This window comes from Bos javanicus, chromosome 18 (assembly GCF_032452875.1).
Source record: "Bos javanicus breed banteng chromosome 18, ARS-OSU_banteng_1.0, whole genome shotgun sequence".
NCBI lineage: Eukaryota > Metazoa > Chordata > Mammalia > Artiodactyla > Bovidae > Bos > Bos javanicus.
In genome coordinates, this window is record NC_083885.1 from 56434674 (window position 1) to 56457953 (window position 23280).

The window sequence follows — 23280 nt, forward strand, 5'->3', positions numbered from 1 at the left end:
TTCTGGAACTAGATGGCAGTGATGGTTGCACACCATCGTGAATCTGCTAAAACCCACTAAATTGTAGACTTTAAAATGGTGAATTTTATGTTATATGAATTTTATCTCAATTTTTTAAAAAGGCAAAAAAAAAAATCTCACAAAACCACATAAAGTTCTTACTTAGACAGGGTCTGGGTCTGGAGTATGTACATGGTAAATGTCAGGTTAAGACTAATATTTCCAGCACAGTTATTTTTTTCTTCATTGAAACAAGGTGTCGGACTGCATTTTTTTGTTTACATGCTGCTGCTGCTGCTAAGTCGCTTCAATCGTGTCTGACCCTGTGTGACCCCATAGACGGCAGCCCACCAGGCTTCCCCTGGGATTCTCCAGGCAAGAACACTGGAGTCGGTTGCCATTTCCTTCTCCAATGGACTGCAGCGCACCAGGCTCCTCCGTCCATGGGGGTTTGTTTACCTACTGACAGTTTTTAAGCTCGGCCCTGCTTCTTCCCCTTCTGCTGATAAAGCCTGGAGCTCCCTCTTTTGCTAATGGTGGAAATTCAAACCACACGAAGCTCTGGCTCATGTAGACTCCTCACCCCCACCTTACCTCTTAACCACAATAAAAACCTGTGCTGGGTGCTTGTCCTTGTTCTTGTAGAGCTGTTCCCTGCCCCTGACCTCATATCATAATGCAAGCAATAAACCCTTCATATTCTCATTCACTGATTCCGACCAACGTTTGGGGGCAGGGTCCATCCTATCTCTGGTGGCAGAGATGGGCTTCCCAGGTGGTGCTAGTGGTAAAGAATCCGCCTGTCAGGGCAGGAGACATAAGAGACGCAAGTTCAATCCCTGGGTCAGAAAGACCCCTTGGAGGAGGGCATGGCAACCCACTCCAGTATTCTTGCCTGGAGAAGCCCATGGACAGAGGAGGTCAGTGGGCTACATTCCATAGGGTTGCAAAGAGTCAGACACAACTGAAGCGACTTAGCATGCATGCATCCATCCTATCTCTGCAGGGCGGACAGAACAGTCATCAGTGTCCTTATCTCCCAGCCACACTGGGCTTGCACTCCCGTGTGAGGACAGGAGCAGCCTCTACACAGGGCACAAGCTCTGTGGTTGGCCATAGTCCCCACCACTCCCAGTCGCCTGACTCCCCACCTGCTGCTCCTACCTACTCTACCTGCCGGGTAGCTGCAGGCACCTACGCTGTAGGTGACTACGTCTGCAGTCCCAAATCTACGAGAAAGCTGCCTTGAGGCAGGTCTGCTGCTGGGATACACTTTCATCTCTGTTCTCAGAAAGGGGTTCTCTCCCCTCTGCCTGGGCTCCAAGACGGCCCACCCAGCCCAGCACCTGCCCGCCTGTGCACACAGAATACCTTCATAGAGAATGCCCTGGTCATCCCTGGTCTGCAGGCATCTCAGCTTCCAGTGCTGCCCACTCTTGTCTGTCAGCACCGTCCCCACTGGCAAAGCCTCCAGTGAGGCGGTCATCCGGCTTCGCTTCAGGGTCTGAGGGCTCTGTCTGGTCGTCTGAGGGCTGCTACGGGGAGTTGGGGATCTGCTCAGGTGCCCTGCAGGAGGATGGTCAGAATAAAGCAAAGGCAGCCGTGGGGATGGCAGGGAGCTGTGAGCAGGGAGGGGAGAGGTCAGCTCCGGCCATGGAGAGATGGACTGCAAGGGCAGCCTGTAGGCAGGGCGGCGGGGGAGGATGCTGGGAGGAGGGTCCAGCAAGGGGGATGCAGGCCTGAGCAGAGGCATGATGCCCCACTGGCAGATGGCCCTCCTCTCCCCTCACCGAGAGTCAGGCCAGGTTGAGTAAAACTCTCACCTCTGGGTTTCCCACTGGTACTCAAGGTGTCTTCAGATCCAGAACTCTTGCCTTCTGAGGGGAGGGGTAAGGAGGGGGAGGCAGCATAGCTGCACCATTTCACTTTCTTGGAAGATGTTTCAGAACCGGTGTTCGTCTTTCTCCTTGAGCCTAGAGAGGCAGCCCGAATGCAGACTGCAGTTACAAAGGTCCTTTCCAGGAACCATTAGGCCAGAAACCCTGAGATCATATTCAACCACTCTTTTCCCTTTGACCCTCACAGCCAACTTCTACTTCCATCACCTGAATCATCTAAGCAAACTCTCCCTCTTAGTTATTCTCTTCATGGGTCGGAACCCCTTTTATACCCTAGAGCACTGTGTGGTCTCCTTTATATAATCTCTTCAGATCTATCTTCCAATTCACTATTCTCCCTTAAGCTGTGTCTAGTCCACAGCCTAAACCATACTATGAGTTTCTGATTGCCATAATGTTATTTATTTGGTTGTGCTGGGTCTTAGTTGCAAGAAGGGATCTAGTTCCCTGATCAGGGAGTGAACCTAGGCCCCCTGTGCTGGGAACACAGAGTCTTAGCCACTGGACCACCAGGAAGTCCCAATATTTATTTTTATTATCATAGATTTTATTTGGTTCTTTAAAATTCTGCCTAATCAATTCTAACTAGTTTTTGTTCCTTCATTATCAATAAGATTTCTCTGGACCCAAATCTGTGCCAGGCATGGTCCTGGGTGCTGTGCAAACAACAGGGTTACAAACCACAATCAACGGAGCTTACAAACCAGGATAAACTCCTCTCCTTCCAGAGCTCAAAGCTGCACAGTAATATAAATGAGTAAAACAATATATTTAGGGCTTCCTTGGTGGCTCAGTCGGTAAAGAATCTGCCTGTGATGCAGGAGACTGTCTGAAGTGCAGGAGATGCAGGTTCGGTCCCTGGGTTAGGAAGAGCCTCTGGAGAAAGAAATGGAGCAGCAGGAAAGTCCCCTGACTTTGTTTTAATAGGATCCTTTGGACTGCCACTTGAAGAGAACCGCAGGTGATGGAGAAGCAGGGACAGCAGGGAGAAAAAAGCTTCTACGACAATACTGGTGTGGGTGAGATGGACCAGGGTGGTGGGAGAAAGTGGTCTGATTCGGCCGTGATTTTTAAAGGGAGAGCTGATGAGATCTGCTGGAGGGCTGCAGCTGTGGGGTGGGATAGAAAGAGAACTGGAGGATGACTCTAAGGTCTGAGAAATTGGACAAACTGAGTTGCTGTTACCTTGATGGAGAAATCTCTGGAAGGGGCAGACGGGGCGGCAGGCCTATCAAAAGGTTGGTTCTGGGCACGTGGAGACATGTATGGGACATCCAATAGATGTCAAGCGGGCAGTCTGATTTATATGGATATAGATTTCAGGGGAGGAGTCAAGCTGGAGACAGAAATGAGTCAATGTCTAGTTTAGAGTCGTGAGTCTGCTAAAGATACCTGAGTAGAGAGAGACTGAGTAGAGAGAGTGAGCCTGAGCTCTGGGCTTTAGTATCCACACGGGGTCTGGCCAGCTGCAAAGGCGTCTGTGGCCTCTTCCTAGATGCACGCGCACACACACATCACCCCTCCTCCAGGGAGAAGCACGAAGGCCCGGTTCTTACCTTGGGAGGATGATGTAAACGGTTTGACAAAGGACTGGGACCCCTCATGCTTCTCTGCAGGCAAAGGTTTTCCGCAGTAGGGGCAGAATTTGAATGTTGCTTCAATACCTTTGCCACAGTCTGGACAGATCATGCTACAAAACAGAATGGTGGGGGGGACAGGAAGCTGAAAAACTTAATCTATTGCTGTCGAGTAGTCACCTGAGTTCCTCATGGTGACAAGAATGCAGAAGGAAGAAAAGTTATCATACCTGGAATACCCTCTCAGAAAGTAGACTTTTTTTTTTTCCTGGCCACACCCTGTGGCATGCTGGATCTTAGTTCCCTGACCGGGGCTCGAACCTGTGCTCCCTGCAGTGGAAGCACAGCATCATAACAACTGGACTACCAGGGAATTCCCACAAAATGGCCACTTCTAAAATGAGTTCCTGCCCTCTGCGTCCAGTCTCTCCCCAAGGGCCCAGGGCAGGTGCAAAGTAGAACAAATGCAGAGTGAAAATACAGAGCTCACAAAAGGTACAAGAACGCCCTGAGGTCAATAAAATTGGGCAGGAGAACTGCTCCAATCATGGAAGCATGGAGGGTCTTCAACTGTAATTGTGACGCTCACCTCTTGAACCACGTGATGGGGATGGGAGAGATGGTTAGTGCTCACCAGAGAGCCACATACTCCCCCTGCAATTCCCAGGGTTCCTTACAGTGAGATTAGGGCCACATGACTAGTTCTGGCCAATGCGGTGTGAGCAGAAGTCATTTTCCGGCCAAAAAGTTAGGGGCCCCAGTACCTCCTCTGCCAGCCTTCCTCTGCAGGGATGGCCCTGAGGCAGCAGAGGTACGAGATGAAGGGCAGCTGCCCGGTCCACACTGCAAGCCCGTGATTGGCAAATAAACTTTCCTTCTACAAACCACCAGGATTTCAGGGTTTATTTGTTACTGCAGCATAGTCCACCGTATCCTGACTAACTTAGTCAGATAATGGATGGTCACTATGATACACTCTAAGCCTTGTGTATTTCTGGAGTATTTCCTAATACTTTAAACAAAAATCAAAGCCAAAATCACATACAGCGCTTGTGACAAATGAGGACACAGCGTATATTCACTAGCTTGGGCAGCCACAACTCACTCCCACAGACTAGATGGTTTAAACAACAGGAATGTATTTGCTCACAAATTTGGAGGCCAGAAGCCTGACATCGAGGTATGACCGTTTGGTCTCTTCGGAGGCCTCTCCTTGGCGTGCTGACGGCCACCTTCTCACTGTGTCCTCACGTGCTTGTCCCTCTGTCTGTGTTCTAATCTCCTCCTCTTATAAGGATACTGATCATATTGGATTAGGGCCTACCTTAGTCTGTTTAAATGGCTATGATCAATATTATAATAATATAATAATCGTAATAAATATAATAAATATTGCAGACATGGGACTTCCCTGGTGGTCCAGTGGTTAAGAATCTGCCTTGCAATGAAGGGGATGTGGGTTTGACCCCTGGTTGGGGAACTAAGATCCCACATGCCATGGAGCAACCAAGCTTGAGCACTGCAACTAGTGAGCCTATGAGTCACACTAGAGAATCTGCATGCCTCAACTAAGACCCAACACTGCCAACAAAACTAAACAAAACAAAAAAGCCCATAGCCTGGTGGCTTACAAACAATAGAAACTTACTTCTTACAGTTCTAGAGACTGGGAAGCCCAACATCAAGGTGCCACTGTGGTTGGGTCCTGATAAAGGCCCTCTTCTGGGCTACAGACTGACAACTTTACCCTGTGTCCTTATATGGAGGAAGGGGCTGGGAAGCTCTCTGGGTCTCTTATAAGGGCAGTAATTCCATTTATGAGAGCTCCACCTTCTCCAGGACTTCCTTGGTGGCTCAGTTGGTAAAGCGTCTGCCTACAATGTGAGAGACCCAGGTTCAATCCCTGGGGTGGGAAGATCCTCTGGAGAAGGAAATGGCACCCCACTCCAGTACTCTTGCCTGGAAAATCCCATGGACAGAGGAGGGTGGTAGGCTACAGTCCATGGGGTCGCAAAGAGTCGGACACGACTGAGCGACTTCACTTTCACTTTCCACCTTCATGGCCTAACTACCTCCCAAAGGCCCCACTTCCTAAAACCATCACATTGGGCATTTCAACATATGAACTTTGGGAGGACACAAACATTTAGGCCATAGCAGGCCGACCCTAAAGACCTCATTTTAATTGCCTCTTTAAAGGCCCTATTTACAAATATGGACACATTCTGAAATACTCAGGTTGAGGGTTTCCGTGAACGAATTTTTGTGGGACACAACTCAGGTCATGAGAGCAGGATGAAACTAGTTCATAAGACAAGTAGAGAAACTCAACAGGGATAACAGTACAACAGGCATTTTCAATGAATATATTTTAAACAGCAAAAGGAAAAAAAGCAAAATTATTTTATTTGTTCTTAGTGTACAGTCCGGGTTATTAGCTGGGATATCAAAATCAAAGTTAAAATAAACTTTTGCTCATGACTTCATTTAACCTTGCAAGACAAAGGTTTTTTTCTTTTTACTTTTATTTATCTTTGACAAATAACTGTCTATATTTAAAGTGTAAAACTTGTGTGTATAAGTATATGCCTGTGTGTGTGCTCAGTTGTGTCCAACTCTTTGTGAGTCCATAGACTGCAGCCCACCAGGCTCCTCTCCCCATGGGATTTCCCAGGCAAGAATACTGGAGTGGGCTGCCATCTCCTCCTCCAGGGGATCTTCCCGACCCAGGGATTGAACCCACCCCAGGGACTGAACCTGTGTCTCTTGGGTCTTCTGCACTGACAGGCAAATTTTTACCCGCTGAGCTATCAGAGAAGCCTATATATATATATATGAGAAGGCAATGGCACCCCACTCCAGTACTCTTGCTTGGAAAATCCCATGCACAGAGGAGCCTGGTAGGCTGCAATCCATGGGGTCGCTAAGAGTCGGACACAACTGAGCGACTTCACTTTCACTTTTCACTTTCATGCATTGGAGAAGGAAATGGCAGCCCACTCCAGTGTTCTTGCCTGGAGAATCCCAGGGACGGGGGAGCCTGGTGGGCTGCCGTCTATGGGGTCGCACAGCATCGGACACGACTGAAGCGACTTAGCATAGCATATATATACATATATGACAAATTGAGATTAAAACAGTGATCATAGTTCAGGCATAAAAAACTACAATTGGGTGGTCACTGAGGGTCTGTGAGAACTCGAACTTTCTGTGACTGCTGCCTAACCCAAGGACACAACCCGTGTTTGAAACATCTGCTACCTGGCATCTTGTGTGTCAGGGTTGTTTCCCCTGTAACCAAACAACCATTTTGGATCCCAACTAATTCTTGCTTAACAAGCACCCTTACTTCTTGCCAGCTCCAATTGTAATTTTTGATAAACAACTCATGTAACTAACTGTGGCCTTGCAGTTTTTGCCTTTAGAAGCCTCCTCCACTTGTAGTCCAACAGAACACAATTCAAGTTGCTTCTTTTTATTATTTTACCAAAATACGAATATATGTATACCTTTTTAAGATAAAAGTGTTTATTGAATTTTTCACAACATTGTTTCTGTTTTACGTTTTGTGTTTTTTGGCAGCCAGGCACATGCGATCTTAGTTCCCCAATAAGGAATTGAACGTGCACCCCCTGCACTGGAAGGCGAACTCTTAACCACTTGACCACCAGGGAAGTCCTGATGTATTTCTTTATTAGGATGTTCTCAAGTGCTTCTTGAATCTGGGTCTCCTGGGCTGCAGTCCTAACAAACCTCAAATAAATGCCTATTTTAATCAGGTCCCCATTTCTGAAATTTTGGTTATCAGTATATATTATGAAACAATTACCATAATAAAACTAATTCAAATATCCACCACCTCTCATAATTCCAACTTGTGTGTATGTGTGTGTGTGGTGAGGAAACTTGCAATCTACTCTCTTGGCAAATTTCAAGTATACACTCACATTATTATTTGGAGAAGGCAATGGCACCCCACTCCAGTGCTCTTGCCTGGAAAATCCCATGGACGGAGGAGCCTGGTAGGCTGAGTCCATGAGGTCGCTAAGAGTAGGACAACTGAGCGACTTCACTTTCACTTTTCACTTTCATGCATTGGAGAAGGAAATGGCAACCCACTCCAGTGTTCTTGCTTGGAGAATCCCAGGGATGGGGGAGCCTGGTGGGCTGCCATCTATGGGGTCGTACAGAGTCAGACACGACTGAAGCAACTTAGCAGCAGCTGATGCACATTATTATTTACTATAGTTTCCATGTTATACATTAGGTCTCCAGAACTTAATCATCTTACAATAGGAAGTCTGTACCCTCTGATCAATATCCCTTTTCCCCACAGCTTCTGGCAAGCACTATTCCACTCTGTTACCACGAGTTTGACATTTCTTTTTAGATTCCACATACATGTGGGATCATGGAGTACTTATCCTTCTGTGCCTGGCTCAATCCAATTAAAACATTTTCCTTTATTCACTTTAAAGGCTGGTCTCTATTGCAATTGCAAGGAGAGGAGTCCTTACAGTCCCAGGCTTTAGTCCCAGGCTGCCTGGATTTGAATTCCAGATGTGCTCTTTGCTGGGCCTGTTACTTAGCCTCTCTATGCCTCAGTCTTCTCAATGGTGAAATGGGGCTTTTAACAGTTTCTATTTGACAGAGTGGCTTCCTGGGTGGCTTAGTGGTAAAGAATTTGCCTGCCAATGCAGGAGATACATGAGACGCGGGTTTGTTCCCAGAGTTGGGAATATCCCTGGAGGAGGAAATGGTAACCCGCTCCAGCATTCTTGCCTGGAAAATTCCATGGACAGAGGAGCGTGGCAGGTTGAAGTCCATGGGATTGCAAAGAGTCAGACACAACTGAGCCTGCTCACATTTGAAAATGGTTGGAGGCATAAGTGGAATACATTTCTATCAACTGCAAAGAACAGGAAAGTCCTTTATGTTACTGGTTATCATCTTCCATTTGTTAATATTTCGATTCCTCCCTTTCCTCTTTCTATATCTTAAGCTCTGAGCCTCTCAGATCTCTCTAGTTCCTCTTGGGGCAGACTCATGAAACTCCAGTGTTTGCCCTTGAAACCACTGCCATGCCCATGATAACTTTCCTCCTGGGAATGAAGTCTGAGAGAAGCAACACACAAGAGATGGAAGAGGAATAGGCTGCTGGTGGGGAATAGGCTTTCAGGGGCATGTGTCCGAGGGGATGGTACCTTTATGGGGTCACGATCTGGCCCTCAGATTCACTGGGCTGGAAACTCCATCTTAACTGTGTCCTGTAAATGAATAAACGTGGAGAGGCTGACTCAGGCTTGCTGTACGTGGGAGTAAAAAATAATGATTGATGTTTATTGAGAATTGGCTATGCAACCAACACATGCTAAGTTCATTCATTTATTCAATTTTTCACTGAACTCCTACAGCAGCAAAGGAAACCAACAGCTCCTGACCTGACAAAGCTCATTCTAGTGGGGGAACACAAGCTTAATAAACGAATAAGTAAGAAACTTTAAAAAGTCACAAAAGGAAAGAGCTATAGTAAACTCTCAATAAATATGTATAGAAGAAAGGAATCCGAGGGCTGAAGTCACCATTTCAATGTCATCTGGCTAGCTCAGGACTCAAAACCAAGGCTCCAACACTCAAGTCAGTCTTTATCATTCATTCATACATTTTCTTTATTGATTTGTTCAATATTTACTGAACATATGGAGTGTGTTAAGTATTGTATCCCTCCTGGCAGGTCCTGAAACGCAGCACAGCAAAAGAGCTAACGGCTAGACTCCACCTTCGGGCAGGAGGAGTAACAGTGAAATGATTTGCCTCGGCCCCTCCCTTTGCAGGGACCACGGATGACGTAGTACCAAGGCGGGGCTTCCGTCACACTCTCCGTTAGCTTTGCCCGTCTCCGTTGTATCCACGCCCACCACCAAGACCGGACAGCTGCAGCTGACAGGTTATCTCGGAGGCCAGAAGATTCTCTCATCCTGACCCGCGATCCCCGCTCCCGAGGGCTCAGTCTCCCACAAAGGGTCGCGCTGACGTCACAGGCACCACGACCGAACTGTGGCTAGGCCCCTACTCCGCCTCGTCTTCCCCTCACCTCTGGATTTGGCGAGCTGTGTGGGCAGACAGATATTTGCAGCCAGACTCTCTTGACCCTCCAGGGGAACTGGGACTCACCTTCTCAGTTGCCCTGCGGAAACTTCCGCTAGGGCGGGAGGCGCTGCGCGCGCATCCTCTCGCCAGAGGGAGGACTGCGCCCGCGCAGCCTATGCCGACTTCCCGACTGCCTGTGGACTGTGACTGCCTGGGAACTCCATTTCCCAGGCACCTTTGCGGCAGGCCAGTCCGCTGACTCAAGGCTGGGGGATGGATTATTCCCTCATCGCCCAATCCTATTCCACCTTTAGTGGAACGCTTTCTGGTTCTATTGCGCATTCCGAGGCATTTTCCCGCCAATCAGAGGTCACAGTCTCATTTCTCCCGCCTCAACTCCTCCTCTTACCATCGCGCGTCCCCTCAGGAATTGTTTCCTCCTAAATGTGTTTCCATGGTGACACTCTGTCTCCTTCAGAAATGGAAAACCCTTTCAATCTCCTCGAAAAGGCAGAAGACTGATTTGGTTGCCTATCAAAACCTTGTCTACAATACCCAAATGCCATCTGGGGCCGATTGTTTTTCTAGTCTATTTCCCAGCGTGCTCAGCGGGCCGGCTAAAGACAAGGGGCTGTGGAGATGGGAAGACAAGGGAAGGCCTTCGCACAGCCCTCTGGGAAACAGTCCTGGCTCTGGCGCAGAGGCTCTTGGGTGAAGTAGTCGTGAAGATATTCGCCCGGCACCGGAAGTGGATACGAGGAGGCGCGTGAGAGCAGTTGCGTCTCCGCCTCCCGCCTGGCTCCCGTCGTGTCTGTTAATTCAGTGGATTGCAGTCTCGAGGTGAGGATATACCGGGGCTGGGCTCACTGAAGACTCTGGAGCCTTGTGGGCAAGGTCCTTCCCGAGGGATGACGGAATGCTTCTGGGGCGATTTCGGCTCTGGGCGCGTCGCTTTGGGCTGTGGTTATCTAGGTGGAGCCTCGAACGCTGGTTCGGAGTAAAGGATCAGGATCTTGCTAACGTGCTTCCCTGGTAGCACAGTTGGTAAAGAATCCGCTTACAATGCAGGAGACCCAGGTTCGATCCCTGGGTGGGGAAGATCCCCTGGAGAAGGGAATGGCAACCCACTCCAGTATTCTTGTCTGGAAAATCCCATGGACAGAGAACCCTGGCAGGCTTCAGTTCTTGGGGTCGCGAAGAATCGGACGCGACTAAACCACCACCGCATCTTGCTAAAGTGCTTTCCAACGCTAACCGGCCGCCCTGAGAGGAACGATTCTATTTCATTTTATTTGGATGATAAAACTGATACTGAAGGAGGTGGTGAGTTGCCTGAAGTCTTTGGCAGAGCTGGGCAGGATCTTGGGGGATGAATGAATGAGAGTTCTTTAGGAATTCAAGATATTTACCATTCATTTGAGCGCTATCTGTGTGCCAGGTGCTATTCTCACATTTTCTCTTGTAATCTCCGCAGCAGCTACCCCGTCATCAGAATTTTCTAGACTTTAGCAAGTTAATAGTGTGCGTATTTCTTAACTGGGGCTTCCCAGGCGGCTCAAGGCTTCTCAGTGAGTGGTTCAGCGGTAAAGAATCTGCCTGCCAATTCAGGAGACGTAGGAGACGCGAGTTCTATCCCTGGGTAGGGAAGATCCCCTGGAGGAGGGCATGGCAAGCCACTGCGGTATTCTTGCTTGGGGAATCTCATGGACAGAGGAGCCTGGCAGGCTACAGTCCCTAGGGTTGCAGAGTCAGACGTGACTGAGCACGGGGGCACGCAGGTGGCTCAGTGGTGAAGAACCCGCCTGCAGATGCAAGAGATGCGAGTTTAATCCCTGGGTGGGGAAGGAGGAAGAAATGGTAACCCGCTCCAGGGTTCTTTTCTGGGAAACCCCATGGACAGAGAAGCCTGGCGGGCTACAGTCCATCTAGTCGCAAACCAAACAACAGTATTTCATAATTAGGCCACACCCCCAGTGATATTTGGGGCAATTCTTGGAAATTGAATATTTCTGCTGGAAAAGGCGTTAATCACACTGAAGGAGAATAAAGACTATGCATAGCCTGTGGCGATTTGGGTTCAGTTTGACTACCAATTTATGAATGAAGTTCTGGTTCTAAGCCTTTTGTTTTTAGAATTGTAGATAAGAGATTGTGGGTTGCTATTTTTCTGCTTTATTTTGTACATGTAGAAAGTGACACACAAAAAGGGTGAATGATGTGGCCGTGGTCCCACACCAGGAAGAGGCAGGACTCCCTGGCTCCAGGGCCTAAGACTTTCCAGTCTGGTAATGATTTGCCTTAAGTTACTATGACAGAGTGGGTGACCTTGAGCTTCACCTCAGGGCTCCAGTTTCTTCCCTCCCAGGTCTAAGAGTTTATGAGATGTGGACAGAATGGGATTTGGAAACTGTCCATAGAGTTCTCAAATTCAGATGTCTGAGGGCCAGGCCGATAAGGAAATGAAGAGAAGAGTCTGGGTGAGGACTGTGCGGCCTCTCAGAGGGATCATCCCATCTAAGGGGTGGAGAGCTCGAAATGGCTTCCAACAAACTAGCTCTGTGGGAATGCAGACCCCATGTGGCCAAATCCTAGGATTTTTCAGAAACTGGAAATTGAATTTTTAGGTGAAATCTCCCAGCTTTTGAGTTTGGGATTACTTAGAAGAATTTTCTGTCAAAGCATTCTGTGCCGGGGCTTTCCTTGTGTCTCACTGGTAAAGAATCTGCCTGCTAATGTAGGCGACCTGGGTTCGATCCCTGGTCTGGGAAGAGCTCACATGCCATGAAGCGGCTGAGTCTGTGTGCCACAACTACTACTGAGCCTGCCCTCTAGAGTCTATGAGCCAAAACTGCTGAGGCCTGCATGCCCTAGAGCCCGTTCTCCATAACAAGGGAAGCCACTGCAATGAGAAGCCCGCACACCACAGCACAGAGTAGACCCTGCTTGCCATAACTAGAAAAAAGCCTGCACAGCGATGAGGACCCAGTGCAACCCAAAATAAAAATTTTTAAAGAAAAACAAACCAAACATTCTATGCCAACTCAGGCCAGATAAAACATCTGCGGATCAGACATAGAACAGACCTGTGGTTGCCAATTGGGAGGGGGACTGAGGGAGGGATGGATTGGGAGTTTGGGATTAGCAGATGCAAACTACTATATATAAGATGGATAAGAAGATCCTACTGTATAGCACAGGGAACTATATTCAGTATCCTATAATAATGGAAAAAATATGAAAAAGAATATACATATATACATATAACTGAATCACTGCTGTATACCAGAAACTAACACAACATTGTAAATTAACTATACTTAAAAAAATTTTTTTAAATCTGTAGATTGACTTACACTCACAAGTCAAGTCTTAACCTCTTTGTGAGGAAAATCCTTGTTGTGTAAAACATTAGCTCTTTTATAGGCCTGAGGTTTCTCTGGTGGCTCAGTGGTAAAGAATCTGCTTGAGATGCAGGAGACCCAGGTTCGATCCCTGGGTCGGAAAGATCCCCTGGAGAAGGGCATGGCAACCCACTCCAGTATTCTTGCCTGGAGAATCCCTATGGACAGAGGAGCCTGGCAGGTGACAGTCCATGGGGTTGAAAAGAGCTGGACATGACTGAGCAACTTTCACTTCACTTCACTTCTTAGGCCTATCACATTCCATTATCTGCAGTCACAAAATCTAGAAAGCTCTGAAAACCAAATATTTTTTCCATGAATTTGATGCCTGAACCTGACTAGAAATGCTGTGATTTATTACTTTTAATTATCCTAGCTAGAGTGGATATTTTTACCTCCACTCTTGGAATATTGAAGTGTTCAGTTATGAAATGCTCCCCTTGTTCCTCTCCCCTCCCCCTTGTACTGGGATTTTAATGAACTACGCCATGTATGGTGGATTACCTTTTATTATCTGAAAATTTCTGAATTAAAGCGTACTTGGCCCAGAAGCTTAAGAATTATGGACCTGTGGTGTGGCTTCATGACGTGGAATGCTTTCAACACCCATAGATATATGCCACTTAAGGAAGTACATAGAGGCCACACCAGTGTACAGTGTTTTGCCTGTTATGAGTTGAGAATGACCCAGTGGGCAGTGACCGTATATGTATTTTTTTAAGTGAAGTAAATAGAATGGTAAACATCCTAGTCCACCCTACTTTGTAAGATGAAGTATTGTTTCACGAAGCTTTTGTTCAGTTATGTATGCAAATGAGAAGTCATAGTATATATTATCTGTGTTACTGTGGGTCATGGTTTAAAAAAAAAGTTGAAATCATGCTGTTGTAGAAATAGCACAGTCTTGGAGACTTGCCTGAACTCTAGTCTTAGAGATGATACAAGTCCCTCCTGTGTGTCAGGCACTGTGCGCACAGTGGTGAGCAAGACAGAAGGTTCCAGCAAGGTGAGAGATCTGAACGTCCACATCTCCCACATGGATATTTACGGACTGTACTTAACCCTGACAAGTGCTAAGGGGGCGCTGTGTAGGCTCTGCAGCACTGGGGCTGGGTGCTTTTAGTAAATAGAATTGTGTGATTCTTGCAGGGAGACGCACGTCCTCACTCTTCCTACTTCCGGACGTTTTGGGAGCTCCTCCAGCATGGCCAGAGAGTCAGCTCTAAGAGGAAGGCACACTTTCTCCCAGTTTCCTAGTCCTTTCTGCCGCCCTGCCAGCCAGGATTGTGGAGGGGAAGGAGGGGGAGCTTAAATGAGGAACTGGTTGTTGGGTCCCCATCAGCTACAACTGAGGTGAGTCAAGTGTCCCTCTCATCCCAACCTGTCATCCCCAGAGGCTGCACATCTGGCCTGCCTTGTTCCAGCTCACTGTCTTATGATGCCCGCCCCCTGCCCCCAGTCAGTCTCAAAGGAAAGCTCTCACACCATCACTGTCTTGCCCAGCACCCTTCCAGGAATCCTTATTGCCCAGTACCCTTCCAGAAATCCTTATTGCCCCCTGGATAAAATCCAGGTTTCTCAGCCCATCCCTGCATGGCTTGGGTCCTGCCCTCCTCTTTCCTCTTCTTCCATTTCCCTCACACAAGCTGTACTACTCCCTTCTTGGCCTTGTGTGAAAATATTACTCCATACTTTCCAGCTTCCTGCCTTTGATCAGGCTCCTCTCTCTGCTAGAATATACTGCAGCCACTATCTCCAGCTGGTAAATCTTCCATAGCCTTCAAGACTCAGTTTATTCTCCCCACCTTTCCTGGGCAGCGTTAGCTCCTCCCTGCTCTGGTCTCCCAGGTCACCCCTGCCTCCTCCACTGTAACACAGATCCACCAGGTTGGGGTGTCTCTGCCCATATCTGTCAGTCCCATCAGACTGTGCACTCCACAGGGACAGGTACTAATTGGGACTCATCTCTGGGTCCCTAGGGACATTACTAGTCTGGCACACAGAAAGCCTTGAGGTGTTTGTTGAATGAATGAATGAAAATGGAAATGAAACAGAAACAGACCCACAGACATAGAGAACCAACTTGTGGTTGCAGAGAGGGGAGGGGGTAGGGGAGGGATGGATTGGGAGTTTGAGATGAGCAGAGGCAAACTGTAGAATGGGTAAACAAGGTCCTACTGTATAACTTGGGGAGCTATTCAATATCTTGTAATAAACTGTAATGGAAAAGAATATGGAAAAGAATGTATATACAACCGAATCACTTTTCTGTACAGCAGAAAATAACACATTGTAAATCAACTATGCTTGAATTTTTAAAATAAAAAAAAAATTTAAAAACTTAAAATCTTGAACACTGAAAAAAGCAAAAGTCAAGGTAGGTAGGTGGATGTTAGGATGAGGCAGACCTGCCTCTGTGACCTTGAGGGGATAGCACGTCTCCTTTTCTAGACTCCTTGTCCTTGCCTGGAAAATATGAGATCTCACATCTGAAGCGTCTCACAAGATGATTTTTGCCAGAGGCCTCGCATGTGGCGGATGAGGCTACTGAGGTGAGCCATTGGCCCCTCCCTGACCCCAGTCCCGCTGCATTCCAGGAAATTGCCACCCTCAAGGACATAGCCATGGACTTCACCTCGGAGAACTGGGAGCAGCTGGGGCAGGGGCAGGGAGACCTGTTCTGGGACACGGCGTTGGACAACTACTGGAACCTCTTCCTGCTGAGTGAGTGCCACCCCTGCCCTGGGGAGTCACCGCCCTGCTCAGGATCACCCATGGCTCTCAGTCACCCATGGGGTGATCTCCTGGCTCCTGAGCGCCTCAGATCACTGTGCTTAGTTGCCTGATTCTGCGACATCGGTAGTGCCTGGTGACCTTTTTGGTTGTCACCACTTGGGAGGAGTGGAGGGTGTACTCCTAGAATCCAGTGGGTGGAGCCCAGGGGTGCTGCCACACACTCCAGAATTTCAGGGACTATCCAACCCCACATGTCAGTACTGCCTGGGAAGAGAAACCTGTGCTTGCCCTCTAGCTCCATCAGCACTTTCCTCTTCCTCATGGTAGAGGAATTCCTCCAGCTGACACTTCAGGGGCTTCACTCCTTTAAGACAAACTGCAACCCCTTGAGCACTCACTGCCTCTCCCCTGCCTGGCTTGCTCACCGCTCATTTTATGGTCTGTCTCCCTCTGCCGTAGTTTCTGCAGCAGGAACTCGTGCTGCTCCCTGGTGGAGCCCCTGTGTCTGGAACAGACAGTACTGGCTTTGAGGGCTCAATGAATAGAAGAGGGAGCAGCAGGAGTCAGTGTGTTAAGAACTAGGTCTTGTGCCAGGCCAGCACTTAGAATGCTCTCCTCTAGTCCTCCAGACACTCATCTGTGTGTATTTATTAGCAGTGTATTCCTTTCCTGTAGCTACTTTTACAGATGCCACAAGTGTGGCTGAAAACAACATACACTGACTCTGACAGTCCTGGAGATGGGTCTGACTGGGCTAAAATCTGGGCACGGGCATAGTTGGTTCCTTCTGGGGGCCGTTGGGGAGAATCTCTTTCCTTGTCCTCTTTAAGCTAAAAGCCAAATGAAACCTACTTGCTGTGCTCACGGCTTCTCATCTCTGAAGTCAGCAGTGGCTGTCTCCCCACTGTAGCATGTATCCCCTGGGATTACAACTCTGTTCCCACCCTTGAGGAAGTTTGCAGAGGGTAGGAAGCAGGATTGGTCTTTGGGACCCCCTACACACTCCCATCATGGGGCCCATCTTATGGAGGCCTCTGGTATGTCCAGTCCATGGGAGAATGAGTGAATCACGGATGACTGAGGAGGTACATGACTCTCCCTGGCAACTCTCTTTTATCTCTCAAGAGCTGTTACAGATCCTTTGTGTCCCCAGCCCCAGTGGTCACATCTCTGATTACCCTGGATTGTGACCGGATCCCTCTCCTCCACTGGGCCAGGAACCCTGCAGAGCTGGATCAGGTGCTGAATAATCATCAGGACACCCAGGAAGTTCCTGCTCAGCAGCCCGATGGCCCCCCATCCTGATGTCATCTGGTTGGTGACAATGCCTTTCTCTCCTTACAGACCCCCCTGGACCCAACCTGACCTTCCATCCAGATGGTGGGGAAAAGCTGGAGGCCCTGGTGAAAGAAAGCCCAGAGTCAACAGACACTGGTGAGTGGGCAGCCAGGCCCCCCCAGGGGAGGGTGGAGGGAGCTCACGGGGTGTGGTCCTTTGTAGGCCCTCTGTCTTTAGGACCTCCATCCCGCCCACTAGGTCTGCTGACACATCTCCACCCCCTGCCTCTCGGCTTCACTCTGCCATGCACTGGCTTCAGGCTGGGGAGCCTCGCCCTGCATACCTTTTCTCCGTGTACCTCTGTGTTCAGCACATGGCTGTTTCGGTGCCCTTCCTCTGTCCCCTCTGCACCCTTCCAGACTCAGCAGGGCTCAGCATTCCATTCTCTGAGTTAGTCTCTCCTGCTTTCTGTCTTGTGCCCCTTGAGCACTGTGGACCTCCCGGTCTGCCTATTTCACCTGCCTTCAGGCAGGCCCATCCTTCCTTCTGGCCCAGCAGATGGCCTGTCTGTCAGTGACTCAAGCCTGGGCCTAAACACAGCTAAGAGCATTCACTCTGCCCTCTCCCAGGCCACAGTTTCTCTGGGGGATCAGTCAGGCAGTCAGGATTCCCGGGTGTGCTGGTTGAGACATCCCTGAAGGGAGAGTCAGGGCCCTCTCTGGGGTGCCAGCAGCTTTTCTCATTGTTAGACTGACGGTTCACATGAGGAGAAGGGCCCCTGAACCAGAGGCCATGGTGTGGGGGCTGCATGGCTCAGTCTCAGCCTGCAGCCTAGCTGTCAGCAGGCAACTCTTTTTGGTTCACCTCTCGTGAGCGTGGACCTTCTGTAGCCTCCTGTTGAGCACACAGGTGTTTCACATGGACCTAGGCACCATGCGTTTCCCTTTCTGCCACCTTGACATCCAGGCTGACTCCAAGCTTGTGTAGCCACATCCAAATAAGTCCTCCTGTGGTGACATGGTATTATGTTGTCATCATTTATACCTCTTTTCCCCGAGTGCACTTCTCTAGGAAGTATGCCTTAGCTGATGGGGCTGATGATGGCAAGTATCCCTCTGGAACCTCCATGGCTGCCCAGCACCACGCCCACCCCCCCTTTTTTAAAAATGTCTATTAGGCTGTGCTGGGTCTTAGTTATGTCAAGGTCTCCGTTGTAGCACATGGAATCTAGTTCCTTGGTCAGGGATTGAACTGGGGTCCTGCCTTGGGAGCATGAGTCTTAGCCACTGGGTCACTAAGCAAGTCCCCCAGCTCCCCCTCCTAATACCTCTTGAAATGGGCTCTTTTTCCTGTGATGCCAGTACCCACTGGATCACCATGCTGGCCCTGCCTCCTTCATTCTCTTCCCAGCCAACATCAGGATGCATCAGATGACTCAGGATGCATCACCTGTTCTCCTTCTTGTTTACTCTTAGCCTGCAGCTCCTGTCTTTAACTCCTAGGGAACAGGAGACATTTGCACTTGCCCTCTCTTTCAGGCATAGCTGAGACTTCTCCTCTGCCTCAGGACTTCTTGGAAGAAGGACTCTTCCAAGAGATTACTGAGACTTTTTCCAAGGATGATCTCTGGAACTCCCATTTGGGAGAAGCCTCCATAGGCCAAACCTGGTTAGATAGTTTGCTAGGAGATTCAGAAAGTCTTCTGAGGTCTGATATTATCAGTCTGGAAAGTCCCACAGAATGCAAAAGCCACAAATTCAAGAGCCATGAACTCAAGATAGACCTCAGTCCTGAGTCCCACCTTTCCCCAGGAGCGGGTTCCATGACACTTGATCTCCCTGAAAAGAGCCTGGCACCAGCTAAGTCTCAGGAATGTGGGAATGACTTTGGGTGCTACTCAGACCACAGCCAGCAGGATACCATCCAGGGAGGGGAGAAACCATATGAGTGCAGTGAGTGTGGGAAGAGCTTCAGCCAGAGTTACCATATGATCCAGCACTGGATTCTTCACAACAGGGAGCAGCATCCCACAGTGCTTCAAGAGTATGAGAAAGATGTCAACCAGTGTTCCTGCCTTTCCATGCAACCAGTGACTCACACAGGCTACAAATCCTATGTGTATAACAAATTTGGGGAAACTTTTAGTGAGAATACACACCTTCTGTGTCATCAGAAAGTTCACACTGAAGAAGAACCATGGGAGAGTCAAGATGGTGACTGTCCAGCAGATCACAACTCACAGCCTTTTGAGTGTCATAAACCACCCCCAGGTAAAACCTACAATTGTAAAGAATGTGGCCAGAGTTTTAGCCAAACCTTTCATCTCTCTGTGCATCAGAAGACCCATACTCAGAAATGCTATGAATGTGCCAAATGCAAGGCAACCTTCAACTCCAACAGATACCTCCTCCAACATCAGAAAATTCATGCTGCAAAAATGATCCCTGAGGATCAGGAGTGTGGGAAGGCCTGCAAGCAGAGCTCCTTTCTTGTCCAACAGCAGTCTGTTCACACTGCAGAGAAGCCTTATAAGTGTGATGAGTGTGAGAAAACCTTTAGCCATAGCCTGGCCCTAAAGATCCACCAGAGGGTTCACAGTGGAGAGAAGAATTACAAATGCAACGAATGTGGGAAAGCCTTTTACCGGAACAGTCACCTTAGTGAACACCAGAGGGTTCACACGGGTTACAGGCCCCACAAATGTCACAAATGTGTCAAGAGTTTCAGCCGGCCCTCCCACCTGATTCGACACCTGTCCATGCACGCTACAGAAAAGCTCTACAGCTGTGCCAAATGCAAGAAGACCTTCAGCCACAATGAACACCTTGTTCAGCACCAGAAAATCCATGCTGTGGAAACGCCCTAACGAATGTCAGGAGTGTGTTGAGCAACTTGTTTGCCGCTCAACCCTAACTTGCCACCAGAGCATTCACAATAGAGAAAAAGGACTCAGTGAGAGCCAGGAGATCTTATATGAGAAACCCGAGCACAGAGAGCATCCAAGGATCTTTGGGAAGCGCTTTAAGTGTAACAAATGCAAGAAAACCTTCCACTGCAGAAAATACCTGACTCAGCACAAGTTGATTCACGCCAGGGTGAAGCCCTTTGAGTGTAACCACTGTGGGAAAGCCTTTGGGCAAAGTTCACATCTCATCCGGCACCAGAAGATCCACTCTAGATTGAGATCATACAGATGTGGGGACTGTGGGAAGGCCTTTATCTACAGGACCTCCCTCATCAAACATCAGTCCCTCCATGGGATCGAGCACCCCTTTAAATGTAACAAATGTGGAAGGATCTTCAGCCAAAGTGCATGTCTCTTAGAACATCAGTTAATCCACACTACAAAGAAGCCCTTGATACCTAACAAGTGTGACAAAGTCTTGGCCCACAGTAACCACCTTATTCAGCATCAGGGAACTCAGGCCGGAAAGAGGCCCTTTGAGCAGAATGAATGTGGGGAAATTATCCAGGAGAGCTCATGCCTTTCTAAGCACCAGGGAGTTTACACAGATGAGAAGCCCTATATGTGTGATGACTGTGGGAGAACCTTCAGCCTGCGTGCTCAGCTCGTTTACCACTAGAGAGTTCACACCGGAGAAAAGCCTTATATTTGTCAGGAATGTGGGAAAACCTTCAGCCAGAGCTCGTGCTTCTCTAAGCATCAGAGAATTCACAAAGGTGAAAAGTCTTATAAATGTGACAATGGTGGGAAAGCTTTCATTCGGGGCACTCCGCTCATCCAACACCAGAGGATTCATACTGGAGAGAAGCCTTACGTTTGTCAGGAGTGCGGGGAAGCCTTCCAGCAGGCTCATGCCTTTCTAAGCATCAGAGAGTTCATACCAGGGAGAAGCTTTATGTGTGTGCTAAATGTGGGAAAGCCTTTGCGCAGAAAACAAATCTGATGCAGCATGAGACAACTCACACAGGGGAGAAGCCTTATGCTTGTGGTGTGTGTGGGAGAGCCTTTCGCCTTAGGGCCCATCTCAGTCAGCACCAGAGAATTCACACCCAGGAGAAATCATATCAGTGTCAACATTGTCAGAAAGCCTTGTGCTGCTGCTCAGGTCTCAGCCGACAGCAGTGAGTTCACACTCCAAAGTAGCAGGTAGCAATCCTCCCCATGACCCCTGGGTAGCAGCAGGCTCCCAGACATCTGAGAATGTTCCTCCGAGGCCCAGAGTTGAAACCATCCCAGTGTAAGCCCCTCCCTGCCGTGAGTAATTAATCTCTCTGGTAATAAAGATTGATTAGAAAATTTACACACGTTTCATTAAAACAATGAAAACTGGAGCTTTGGAAGTCAGATAGACTGGACCCTGTTTACTGACTTCAACCCCAGTTCTGCCATCTGCCAGGTGATCTACAAAGAGTCATGGAACCTCTCAGGAATTCAGTATCCTCATCTGTAAGATGGGCACAATCCTAGTTACTACCTCAAAAGACTACTGTGAACATAAATAGATGCAAAACACTTAGAACCAAGTACCTATCAGATAGTGAGTACTCACCAAGTGTGAGCTACAAATACGCATCAGATATAACAAATACACTCTTTTACATTAAAACAAAGAGATGATTCAGTAACCCTCTATTTGTATTCAATTGCAGTTACTGTTACTAATATTACTCATGGCTTTAATTTTCAAAGTTTTCCTTCAGTATACCCTTGGTTTAATTGTTTGCAAAATATCAGCACTTTGTTCTTTATTGAAACGAAAAAAAAGTCAAGCCTTTTCCTTCCCTTCATCTCAGGTCTGTCCTAGTACTTTCTTAACTAACCCACAAAAAGCCAAGAAGAATCTGTAACATCTAACATCTCACAGAAAGAACTTTCCACTCCTAGTTTCCCAAACCTCTCACTCAAAAGGATCCCTCCCACATCCACATGCTACCCCTTCCCATAGTCTCCCATTTCAAATGGTTGGTTAAATGACGAGACCAAATTTATCATGAAAGTTAAAGCTGTAAACAGCTGGATTCAGTTATGAAAGCTGCAGCGGATTATCATTGTCTCCACATGGTTCACACGATCTATGCAGAAGATGTGCTTGGTGCAAAAATAGTGATGCACAGAAATGACTTCTGGAATGTTCCTCCTCCATCGTTTGTCCAACCTGGCCACTCACAAGCACTTTACTATAGGCTCCAAGTTGGGGAACACCAATACTTTAAAGTGCTGCCCTTGCCTTGAAGCTTCTGGAATCAGGGAAATGAATGGCCTCATTTCATAGAGGAGTGCTATTCGTTGCCAGGTGATTCCTTGGAGTTAGAGCCCTTGCATTCACTGCTCACCATGGCCAGGCCTGTTCTACAACTGAGTCTCACTTCAGGGAACCACATGACCAGCTCTTTTGATGGCACCTCCTCAGCTCTGAGCTTTTGTGTTCCACTTGCTACATGATCCAGTCACCTGTTTCCTGAAGCACAAACAATCTTACAAAGATACTGGACTCTGGCACTTTTAATATTCTTTCATATTTTTGTTTCTTTTTTTTAAAATATAAATGTATTTATTTTTGGTGCTAAAAAATGTTCAAGAGTCTATGCTCTGGGTCCCTGGGATATTTAAAACCTTGCACCTTGAGTTGCACCAGTTGGTTTGTTGAAAATGGGAACTTACCAGCTGACCACACCACAGAGGGGAGTGTACTGGTTTTCAAATGGCTGAAAACGCCCAACTTCTGCCTTATTTGTATCTGAGCAAGGGGCCTGATATATACCCGAGGGGTGGGGTAGGGGTGGGAACTCAAATTGCTAAGTGTATTCAAGCAAGAGTTTTGACACCAAAGGTAGAAGTCAGAGGCCCTGTGGAAAGTTGGCAGCCGTGTGTGTGTGTGTGTGTGTGTGTGTGTGTGTGTGGTATCTGTGTAACTAATGATCTGTGTTCTGTGGACCAGGGTAGAAACGCCTACCCTCATGTTTGAGTGTTTGTTCTCTGATTAAAAGTTTTTTTAATTTCTAAGGGTTGATTGCTTTTCTCAGCTCAGTGCCACACACCCAGCCAGGGGCTGGGCATGTACAGTCACTAACTGTCGAGTGCTCACAGTTCTGGGAGGGGAGGGCTCCTGATGGTGAAAACCATCCCATGATGAGTTGGTTAATTCTGTTTTTCCAAAGCCCGGGAGGGTCAAGGACAACTAGGGAGCCACTCATTTTCAGTTGTTCGTCAGCACATCATCAACCAGCAATTTTCCATCCTCATTAGTTCTGCCTAATCAAGGAGGAAGTGTGGACTGCATGTTGTTTATTTTCTAGTTACAAAGATACAGTTGGGCTCAGGCAAGAGTTGTTGCT

The 23280-nt window shown here is 48.0% G+C and overlaps 2 protein-coding genes across 12 annotated transcripts in view; one reads left to right on the top strand and one right to left on the bottom strand.

Annotated features, from left to right (window-relative positions):
* VRK3 (VRK serine/threonine kinase 3) overlaps positions 1-10112 on the bottom strand; it is a 35966-nt gene extending 25854 nt beyond the window's left edge. Inside the window, exons 1-5 of one of the 10 annotated variants that reach the window (XM_061386146.1) lie at positions 9975-10112; positions 8680-8742; positions 3455-3588; positions 1824-1997; positions 1372-1566 (exon numbers count right to left, since the gene is read on the bottom strand). In XM_061386146.1, the coding sequence (XP_061242130.1) occupies positions 1372-1566; positions 1824-1997; positions 3455-3587 (502 nt within the window). In that variant the 5' untranslated portion in view covers position 3588; positions 8680-8742; positions 9975-10112. Of the gene's footprint in view, positions 1-1371; positions 1567-1823; positions 1998-3454; positions 3589-8679; positions 8782-9569; positions 9766-9974 lie in introns of those variants that run through there. The other 9 variants (XM_061386149.1, XM_061386145.1, XM_061386144.1 and 6 more) reach the window with 9 other exon arrangements.
* Positions 10113-10266: 154 nt separating this feature from the next.
* ZNF473 (zinc finger protein 473) lies at positions 10267-22943 on the top strand. Of its 2 annotated transcripts, XM_061386138.1 has the most exons (5): positions 10267-10405; positions 14116-14319; positions 15564-15690; positions 17047-17136; positions 18519-22943. In XM_061386138.1, exons 3-5 carry the CDS (start codon positions 15591-15593, stop codon positions 19844-19846), a joined length of 1518 nt encoding a protein of 505 aa, XP_061242122.1. In that variant the 5' UTR covers positions 10267-10405; positions 14116-14319; positions 15564-15590; the 3' UTR covers positions 19847-22943. The 2 variants fall into 2 exon arrangements, with proteins under 2 accessions (XP_061242122.1, XP_061242123.1); XM_061386139.1 differs by lacking the exon at positions 14116-14319 and having other exon boundaries at positions 10271-10405.
* Positions 22944-23280: the final 337 nt, after the last annotated feature.